The 10,724-nt window shown below is 40.8% G+C and overlaps 2 protein-coding genes across 2 annotated transcripts; both read left to right on the top strand.

Moving 5' to 3' along the window:
* The first annotated feature begins 2,610 nt into the window (after nt 1–2,610).
* LOC104942454 (probable vesicular acetylcholine transporter-A) lies at nt 2,611–5,127 on the top strand. The gene has a single exon (XM_010767677.1). The coding sequence runs from the start codon at nt 3,039–3,041 to the stop codon at nt 4,596–4,598; it is 1,560 nt and encodes a 519-aa protein (XP_010765979.1). The 5' UTR covers nt 2,611–3,038; the 3' UTR covers nt 4,599–5,127.
* Nucleotides 5,128–5,977: 850 nt separating this feature from the next.
* Nucleotides 5,978–9,092, top strand: LOC104942458 (choline O-acetyltransferase-like; the record flags this gene model as incomplete). Its single annotated transcript, XM_010767681.1, has 8 exons — nt 5,978–6,048; nt 6,289–6,360; nt 6,745–6,936; nt 7,261–7,379; nt 7,849–7,902; nt 7,980–8,160; nt 8,656–8,833; nt 8,923–9,092. Coding segments are annotated over exons 2-8 (942 nt in total), but the record flags the coding sequence as incomplete, so codon positions are not given.
* Nucleotides 9,093–10,724: the final 1,632 nt, after the last annotated feature.

Genomic DNA, 10,724 nt, shown 5'->3' with positions numbered 1-10,724 from the left:
TGCGGCGCACACCACTCCGAATAGGGCGTGCCCACGCTCATGTTCGGCCCGACTCCCATTTACTGCCGATTCGGGTCGGTGTATCTGGGCCTTTATATCCAACTTGTGCTTTAAAAATAGACAACAAGTATGTTTTCTGTGTACATATGTGGAAAGGTGCTTGTATTCTTGTATTCCTGATCACTGTACATGGTTGATCCATTTTATAAATTCAATCTTTAATCCCTTTACTTGCCTCTTGTGGCAATCTGAGTGTGTGTCTGTGTTAAAACTGTGATTAATTAGTTGATTCTATTGATTGCTTAAGGGCCTGCTGATTATTAAAGGGAGAATAAATAGAAACAAATATTCGTTTAAATGATGGTAAGTTTATTTACACTTACAAAATATCTTAACTCTTTACTCTAAACAACAATTTTGAACTGTTTCATTGAACTGCTTACAATTCTTGCCATGAGGAGGAGTCTTCCATTGACCCTTCTTAATTATAAAGGATGATAAGTAAAACAGTTTGGGAACAGGCATAGAAATTAATTGCTGGGACTAAACACTAAGGAAGGCCTCTGGTTAAACAAATTAAATAACAATCAGAGAATACAATTTATTAAAAAAAAACACAATGCTTTACGGACATTTGCCACTTTAATGATGTGCCACCTCTTCTACTTCGGTCATGAATGTTTTCCTGGATTAAAAGTCTAGTATCTTGCAGTAGAAATTAGTTTGTGTAAGTGACCACTTAGCTTGTGACTGCAGCATTACAGTGTGAGGAGTGGGGTGATGAAATAAGCCTCTTCACAAAATAAATCAACAGTGTAATGTCAACATTGTTATAATGTGACCATGGTAAAACTAAAATAGTTAGAAATTAGATAAGAAGTCACTTTACAGTTTTTCAGGGAAAATGTACAGGGATATGAGGACATCTACTGGCTGAATGAGGACAAAGCAACTTGAAAACATTCTGACCGGTCATTTACGAATGAAACCTAAGAGATCAGCACACACATGTTCGGTTAATTCATTAGTTAAAAGCACTTTTTATTCACAGGTAGGCTGACTCTCTCCAGCTTGATGACATTCATAAAATCAATCACTGTGAAATATTTGTTGGCAACGATTGATCAGTTTTTTCCTATATTCAGACTTATTTGTATATTTAGGGAAAGTCTTGCACAGTAGGGTTCACTTTTGAAAACTGTTCTTTGACCAATAAATGATTCCTCCACTAGATGTCAATACTGCTCTGTCTCATGTTTCAGAGCTATTCATCAAGATCATTGCAACCGTTTTCTAAAACAATTTCTTCAGTTTTAAAAATGTAATTAATAGGTATCTATATTTTTAAACAGTGTCTAAAAAATTAGTTGACTCCAATAAGATGAGTGATTCAAGAAAACGATCTCACGACGTTGATTTGCATTGGAAATCAAATGTGTTATCCCCATTAGTAGATTGCTTTCACAATGTACAGTACATGACGGTGACAGCTGCTGTTAAAGCTTTTCTGCACCAGAAGATGGCGATGTCGAGCTACATTTAAACCCCCACATCACTGTTTCGTGCCGGATAAAAAGCGGAACAGACCTATGTACGTTTCCTTTAAATGTGATTGTAGCATAGATCTGTGTCTCTAGATGTAACAGCAAAGATGTGTATCGAACCTTGGCTCTTGCATTATTCTTCTAAAAGCTCTATTTGTGCCACAGACTCAAAGGAAAAGCTTCAATATATTATTTCTTTTTTTAAAGTGCATATTTTTCAATGAAATGTAAGGTGAGGTTGGCGTTAGCCGAAAATATGTTGAGACAGGATGATAAGATAAGGATGAAATCCAGTCAGTAACGTGTATAGCACTATTTTTGCCAGATCTTTCAATGCCGGTCAAGAATATCTCATTACGAAGAAATTTCATATTCCCTATTTTTTAAAGCGTAAGGGGGGGGGGGGGGGGTGCTTTGCTCAGTTACACTTCAACCGGCTTGAACCTAAACTCACCTCGAATGCCTGCTTTCTGATAAACACTCTTTTATAAATTAAATGCAATGAGAGGTTGTTTTAATTGAGACACAGTAAAACGAAGAATGAATAGATGACATTTAATTGTCATCTCTTCAAAGTGTAAACCCTTTCATTGACAGCAGATGTGGAGCTGTCCACTGGATTTGGTGCTGAATGCGTTTTCTTCTCATCAACAAACGGGGGGATCTGAATGTATTTGTTTGTGTGTTTATTCTGAACTACAGTTGACTACTAAAGGTTTCTGTTATAGAGTGGAATTGCCAGAGTTATGTATGTATTTTTTTTTTCTTCAAATGATCAAATTGCGCATAAGTAATGTTTAACATTGAGGGTATTAAACAAATAGATGCAGACTTCCTCGGTTCTGTCTTAAAGTAACTCACTGGACAGCAGTGCGCAGGGATTCTGTATTTAATTAGCATAAAAGATCTTCTGGAGAGCAGCAGGACTGTGCGTCACAGCCATCGGCGAAGATGGGAGGGGGGAGGGGGGCACCTATGGGAGTCAACAAACTGCAGTGTGTATTCCTTCCACGGCCGACAAAACCAGTCCGGTTGATTTGAGATGATGACTTAGCTCACAGCGTTACAGGTGACTGGAGACAGCTGGGATCCGAAGGGGTGCAGCAGAGGGACCTCAAACAGAGCGCGTACTGATGGAGCCGGCACAGTGAGCTGTAGGAGAATCCCCAACCTGTGAGTGCTGCTCGGGACCAGCGCGTCACCTGAATGACGGGATAGAAGACAATGAAGCAACTAGGGACGTCGGGGATAAAACAAGTCCGAGTCACGGGAGTGGAAAAGCGCATGCGATGACGGTCGGCGCAAGGGACAGAGAAGAGGTAAAGCAGAAGGAAGTTATCTAGCTCATTAGTAGGGCTCCTGGTGCTGGGAAAGAAAACAAAAAAACAGACAGAACAGATGTGCCAAGCGTGCGTAATTCAATAAACAAATCAACCGGGGAAAGCCGGTTTTCTTTCTCAAAAGACAAGACTTGAGACAGAAAGCGAAACAATCATGGAGCCGGAGGAGACCAAAGAGGGACGTGCCACTAATTTGGCTCAATCTGCCGCCTCCAAACTGTCCCAGATGAGCGAAAGAACTCAACAACTGGGCAACGTTATCCAAGATCCAGTTCGGCAGAAACGGATTATTCTAGTAATAGTCTGCACTGCACTTTTGTTAGACAACATGCTTTATATGGTAATTGTGCCCATTATACCCGATTACCTTGAAGGGCTACAGAAAGCAGCGGATCACGCCGAGGCCATTGCACCGCACTCCAACTTTACTAACAGCACCATGCACACAACAGCCAAGGGGAACTTCGACCTACAGATTGGGGTTCTTTTTGCCTCCAAGGCAATCCTGCAGCTCCTGGTGAACCCGATAAGTGGCACGTTTATAGACAGGGTGGGGTATGAAATTCCACTCTTCATCGGTCTTAATGTCATGTTCCTGTCCACGGTTACTTTTGCCTTCGCTGATAACTACGCGACTCTGTTCCTGGCGCGCAGCATGCAGGGCCTCGGCTCGGCTTTCGCGGACACGGCGGGGATCGCTCTGATCGCAGACAGGTACACAGTGGATACAGAGAGGAGCAAAGCGCTGGGTATTGCCTTAGCTTTCATCTCTTTTGGAAGTCTCGCGGCGCCCCCCTTTGGAGGGGTCCTCTACGAGTTTGCAGGGAAACGGGTGCCCTTCCTGATTCTGGCCTGCATCTGCCTCACCGATGGCATACTGTGCCTGACTGTGCTGAAACCTTTCTCGAACCGAGAGAGAGAAAACATGCCAGTGGGCACCCCAATACATAAACTGATGGTTGATCCTTATATCGCTGTAGTAGCTGGTGCTCTGATAGTTTGTAACATCCCCCTCGCCTTCCTTGAGCCAACTATCGCTAACTGGATGGAGGAAACCATGCATTCCAGTCAGTGGGAAATCGGCCTGGCATGGTTCCCTGCCTTCTTCCCTCATGTTTTAGGTGTATTTCTCGTTGTCAAATTAGCAGCCAAGTACCCTCACCTCCAGTGGTTTTACGGGGCTATAGGTATGGTGTTCATAGGTGCGAGCTCCTGCACAGTGCCAGCCTGTAAAACCTTTGGACAGCTCATGTTCCCGCTGTGCGGAATCTGTTTTGGAATCGCCTTCGTGGACACGGCGCTATTGCCAACACTGGCTTTTCTGGTGGATGTGCGACACGTGTCAGTGTATGGCAGTGTCTACGCCATCGCTGACATCTCTTACTGTGTGGCCTATGCCCTGGGGCCAGTGGTGGCTGGGCAGATAGTACACGACCTGGGCTTTGTTCAGCTCAATTTAGGCATGGGCCTCATTAATGTACTTTACGCACCGGCGCTCCTTCTGCTGAAGAACGTGACACAGATGAAGCCATCTTTCTCAGAGCGAAACATGCTCCTGGACGATGGCCCAACAGGACTGTACGATACGATTAAGATGGAGCAACGAGAAAAGAAGAAAAAGGGTTTGTGTACAACGATTGACGAGGCTGGCACTGAAACCTTTGCGCAACGGTCATACTCAGAGGAGGAATCCTCAGGAGGAGAGTATGCGTAAAAGACCTTTAACTAAGTGTGAAACTATCAAAGTGCCAATGTAAAGTTGTGTGTATCCCGTCCAATCCAATCACTTGCATAACATGATTAGGATTGTGTAACATAAATGATGTACTGTTTCTGGTGACAATTCCTCCGGGTATTGTCAAATCAAGTAGCTTCAAGCTTTTGCAGTAGAAAGGCGCTCGCTGGCGTTTGTTCATCTTAAAGTGGGAGTAATGTGAAAGACTTGTTGAGATAAATGTCAATTCATTAACAGTATTTATCTCTGTATCAGAATCTTGCTCATATTCAGGGATTATGTGTAAATGTATTTTAACAAAAGAACAATTGTACTGTATGCGTCTGTCAATGTGAAATGTATTTATTTTTGCCAGAGTTGTGCTGCTAAACTCAATATGCAATACTGTGTGTCAGATGTTTTTAGAAAGATACAACAGATGAACTGAAGTCTGCGTGTTGTTGTCTGATTATTTTTGTTTATTTTGGATGATATACTTCTGGAATGCATAGCCTCTTTGTGTGATCTGCAAATGTACATACATGTATATTCATGTACATAATTAAATCAATATTATGTGAATGGTATCGTTTATGGAAATTATTTATTTAGGCAATTATTCAATTGCCTAAATAGTTCATTCAATTACACGTATTCTGGTGTACGACACGAAAATAGTAATACGATATTACTTCTTGAATTATGGTTATACTATTCATAAAGTTTTTCAATGCATGTTCCCATTAAAACACACATTAAAGCATTATAGAATAACAATATATAACAAGTGTTAAGGCCTAAACTGAGGTATTTTGTGAGGATTTTTAGTTGTAAATTAATCCATTATAGAGAAGGTAACTTTTCCTGATAAAGAAAACTGGTTTGTAACAGATTATAATAATTATAATCCTTACGGTAATATTGTGTTTAAATCTAACAGCTACGCTCATTGAAAAACTGCAAATCTTTCTAGATAATACGACATACACAAAACAAATTAAATGAGTCAAATGCAGTGAGGTGGAATCGATGTAAACTCCAAAAACAGCTCAACAAAGTGTTGAAATTCAGAAAGCCAAAAGGAGGAAGACGGCGCAAAAACACATCCTAACTGTTCTTCTGCAGCATGTGAGCATCTGAGGCGCTCAGTCGGTGTCTAAATAAGGTGGGGTGAAGATGTGAAGTGCCAAATAAACTTATCGGCGAATCGCAGGACTTCTGGGAGGAGCCTGGCAGGCAGGAGGGTGAGGTTCCCTCTCAGCATCTCTCCTGAGCCAGCGAGGGAGTTGCGCTCGTGCCATGTTGGAGATTGAAAGATGCTCAAAATAATAAAAGGACCAAAGAAGTGAAATTTAAAAGAATTTCCGCCTGAAATGGATGCAAGTCTAGATGCATAGTCCTAAACTCCTTGATTGAGCCCCAGGACAAGTGGAATTGTTCTATCTTTCTGGTGAGTAAAACATTACGTTTTTTGATGTTTTGGTTTATTTCACTTTGGTTAATGTATTATTGCTAGGCTGTTCATGAATTAAAAAAAATGGAAAAAGAGGTAAACACCTTCCAAAGTCCGCATTCTTATTTGTTTTAGTCATGACAGTAATACGTTTGATTTGACTGCCATGGAGACATGTTTAAAAGCAATTACACTTGCTGGAGTTTGATGCTGATATCTTTGTATTTGTGGACACAGAGTCTGTCTCTCTGCACCGCCGAGATGCCAGTTTTGGACCGAGAGCCCTCCAGAGATTCAGGAGGGGGAGATGTAAATATATATTTCACTTATATATAAGGATTACGAGTCTTTAAACTGTAATATGAATGAAAGAAATAACGTTTGACAATCAATGAGGAATCTACAGATTAAACTAAATGAATGAAAAAGATACAAATTAAGATACAAAAATGAATTAACTACTCCACAAATGATGTTTTATAAGATAATGTGATTTGACAATTTCATTAATTATTCTCTTATTCTGAGTCAAGTGAAATTAATAATTTACAATTTGGGCAATCATTTGGTCTCAACTAAACACTGAATAGTTATTGAAAGCATATTCTTGATAGCTTTATATAATGCATGTGGCAGAAGAGAAGTTTAACATGTTGATATGTTGTCTGAAATAAAATAATCCACACTGCTCAGGGTCTTCCTAAACTGCCGCTGCCCGCCCTGAAGGACACACTGGACATGTACCTGAGCTGCATGAAGCACCTACTCACAGAGGAACAGTTCAACAAGACCCAAAATGTAGTGAAGCAGTTTGGAGCCCCAGGAGGAGTGGGGGAGCTTCTTCAGAGCAAACTCATGGAGAGGAGGGAGAACAAGGCAAACTGGGTAAATACAATGACTTGATCGAAAACATACAATATTGTGTGCAAGTTATTTAAAATCCTCAAGTTATCGTATAGTTTATTTGGCCTTTTTTATGATTATTTGCTCTTTTTAAATTTGGAAAATAAACGTTATTTTGTGTAACCATGAATAAAAGTATAGTTTGTTTGCAATCCTTTTGTCAATCTGTGAATATTTAACAGTTAATTTCAAACTGATAGCCACATCCAATCTGAAGTTTCTGCTTGTATTTATCTTCCTTTATTAACTCTTAAATCGCTATTACTTATAGAGCCTTTAGTTGAATCCCTTTATGTCCGACTTAAGGTGTATGAGTACTGGATGAATGACATGTACCTGAACAACAGACTGGCTCTGCCCGTCAACTCCAGTCCTGTGATGGTCTTCCCTCTGCAGCACTTCAGGGCTCCCATCGACTCTTTAAGGTAAGAGACACAGCACAACTGAGACAAATGAGTCATGAGACAAACTTCACAGGACAGCAGTGAGAAATATATTGTCCCTTGTGAGTCATCACATAAAAGGTACATCATGACAGGCAATTTGATTATTACGGCACGCAGATTTGAGGAGTGAACTTTATGAATTACTCAGAGACCAGCTTTGATTGATTATGCCCACTTGAACACAGCCTTGCAACACATTGACAGATATGGGTCATTACCCAAAACACCTCGAGGGCTGAGGCCAGGCTACTGGTGGCAAGGTTACCAGACAATGAAGGCTTGGTTTAGTTAACATGGTATTGATCTGGGACTGGCTCCTAAATCAGATTATTTACATGTGGCATTTACTGTATACTGTTAGGACGGAGTAATACAACTACACAAGAACAAGGCTTCATGCGTTGTGTTTTTGTAAAGTAATATACAAGGTAACATTCTCCTTTCTTAGGTTCGCTGCACACATGATTTCTGGAGTTCTTGAGTACAAGACTCTTCTTGATTCGTAAGTAAATGTAAAATCAGAGAGTCTTCACTTACGACTCATGTAAATAAAAGGCCTGACAAAGTGTTTGCGTGCAGTCGTTCCCTGCCTGTGGACTACGCCAGGGGCCAGCTGGCAGGAACCCCTCTGTGTATGGAGCAGTATTATCGCCTCTTTACTTCCTACCGCCTGCCGGGAACTGAGAGGGACACGCTGGTGGCCCAGGAGAGTAGCGTGATGCCAGAACCTGAACACATCATCGTGGCTTGTAAAAACCAGGTCAGACACAATGAAAACAAATCTTAAGTTGTCATAGACTAGTTCAATTATTAGCTTCTGCAGGTGCATCATCATCATCATCATCATCATCATCGTCATGGAGATTATTCAGTTGACATGTAAGCTCAACACTTTCAGGATCCTTCATCTTTGTCTCTTCAGTTTTACTTGAAAATAAATGCGTTGACTTTGGAAACAGTAGTTTGAGCAAGCCCTGTTTCAGCACAATAGTAGGGATCATCAATCACTGTATCAGATCGGACTGTAAACTGTAAGCTATTTGTCAAGAACGTGTGTGACTTTCGCACATCAGCCAGAAGCCTTAGCAGTACAAAACAATGTTGTTCTTGGCCTTTAACGACATGTTTAGATGACCGGCAAAACTACAATAAATGAAAGTGAAGTTGTATATAAAACTGCATTAATAGATTCTGAGTCAATATTGAAAGTAATACCTTAAGGATGAGTGCAGTGAAACAGCTTGTCTCTGTCCAGTTCTTTGTTCTGGATGTGGTGATCAACTTCCGCCGGCTGAATGAGAGAGACCTGCTGACTCAGCTGGACAAGATCACCAGGATGGCTGACAGCGAACAAGAGCATCTCCCACCCATTGGTCTCCTCACATCAGATGGACGGACAGAGTGGGCTCACGCTCGCAGTGAACTAATGAGAGGTTTGAGACTCTTTAAAGTCAAGTGGGTCTCAATGTTTCCAAGTCTATTTGCCACTGATGTACTCTTTTTACCCTGTATTGTGCTTTAGAGTCTACTAACAGGGACGCTCTGGACATGATCGAGCGTTGTATGTGTCTGGTCTGTCTGGATGACCCCTCTGGGCCCGAGCTCAGTGACACCACACGGGCCATGTTGATGCTGCACGGTGGGGGGGTGGCCAAGAATGGGGGCAACCGCTGGTACGACAAGCCCATGCAGGTGAGAGAGAACAGTTTGGAAGTGAGGCTACTTCGATGTTTGGCTCCTTGACTTGTTCCATTCAGTTTGGCTTCAAATTACATAGTGAACATGTTCAAATTGAGAAAAAACGAATAAACTGAGTATAAAAGGAATTTTGATATATCAGGGCTACCCAGCTAGAAATGTTTGGTTCTAAAAACATTCTGAGAATGTTACATTCATTGTTCTAGGAATGTTTTCAGCGGGAAGTTTTCTTTTGATTCCCAGAACGTTCTTCTGAAAGGTAGGATAACTTTCTCTAAAAACATTCTTAAAATGTTTGATGATAACATTGTTAGAACATTATGCCCTCCTATTCTCAAAACGTTTTCAGCAGAAGCTTTTATTTTGGTTCCCAGAATGTTCTTCTGAAAGGTAGGACAACGTTCTTTAAAACCATTCTTAAAATCTTTGGTGATAACCTTCCTAAAATGTTTTTGATAACATTGTTAGAACATTATGCCCTACTATTCTTAAACCGTTTTCAGCAGAAGCTTTTATTTTGGTTCCCAGAATGTTCTTCTGAAAGGTAGGATAACGTTCTCTAAAAACATTCTTCAAATGTTTTTGATAACATTGTTAGAACATTATGCCCTATTGTTCTTAAAATGTTTTCAGCTGCAAGTTAGATTTATTTATGTTGCCAGAATGTTATTATTTTAGAGAAGGATAACATGCTTTATGTTTAAAACATTATGCAAATGTTCTGTGGTAACAATTTATTAAAATATGTTTACATTACTAGAACATAAAGACATAATATTCCTGTGATTGTTCAACTCAAAATTCCTGGGTAAGTGGACTGACCACTGTGGTCATTAGGATGATTTTGATAGTTTACTTAACTATTGGAATTTGACTATTAACACATGTAAAAGGATGAATCGGAATCAGCTGGTGAAAGTAAGATTTGTTTATTAGAAAAGGGGAGCTGGGAGTGGAGGTTGGTTATGGCAGCAGTGAGAAACAGTTGTTCCAGGGTGGAGAGGCCTGGCTGGTCTTGGGAGTGTGGAAGGCCTTGGATTCCTCCTGGGAGAGACATAAGAATGAGTGTGAGACAAAAGCAGACAAAGTTGTCAAAGAATATGCTGGTAAAAAGCTAGAGCGGCACGAAACAAACCGTTCACGGCAACAATCCGGCAGGGAATGAGTGCAGGCTGCAGGCTTTCATAGTGTGGCTGATGAGCAGGTTGCAGGTATGGTTGATTGGAGATTGCTCCCAGCCGTGTCGAGCAGACCAGCAGGTAGAGAGAGAGACACACAGTAGAAACAAACACATACAAACACTAACAGGGGTTTCAGGGACGGGCAGTGACAGTCGGTCCGTTCTTCTATATGTCTGTCTTTGGTTTTCTAAGTGTTATTCGATCCATATGACAATAGAGATACGTATGTGCATAAACAACAAAAACACTTGTGGTATAATGTTCGAACAATGTTATCACCAAACATTTCAAGAATGTTTTTAGAGAACGTTATCCTATCTTTCAGAAGTACATTCTAGGAACCAAAATAAAACTTCTCGATGAAACCATTCCTAGAACAATGAATGGTAACATTCTCAAAATGTTTTTAGTAACCAACAATAGTCTAGCTGGGAACTCAGACATG

This window comes from Notothenia coriiceps, unplaced genomic scaffold, assembly GCF_000735185.1.
Source record: "Notothenia coriiceps isolate Sejong01 unplaced genomic scaffold, NC01 NC01_scaffold00004548, whole genome shotgun sequence".
Classification (NCBI taxonomy): domain Eukaryota; kingdom Metazoa; phylum Chordata; class Actinopteri; order Perciformes; family Nototheniidae; genus Notothenia; species Notothenia coriiceps.
Note: the sequence above shows the minus strand (reverse complement) of the source record. Positions and strands in the feature narration are given on the sequence as shown.

Excerpts from the sequence above, each read along its gene's own strand:
- LOC104942454 (XM_010767677.1), top strand. The coding sequence starts at position 3,039 with ATGGAGCCGGAGGAGACCAAAGAGGGACGTGCCACTAATTTGGCTCAA.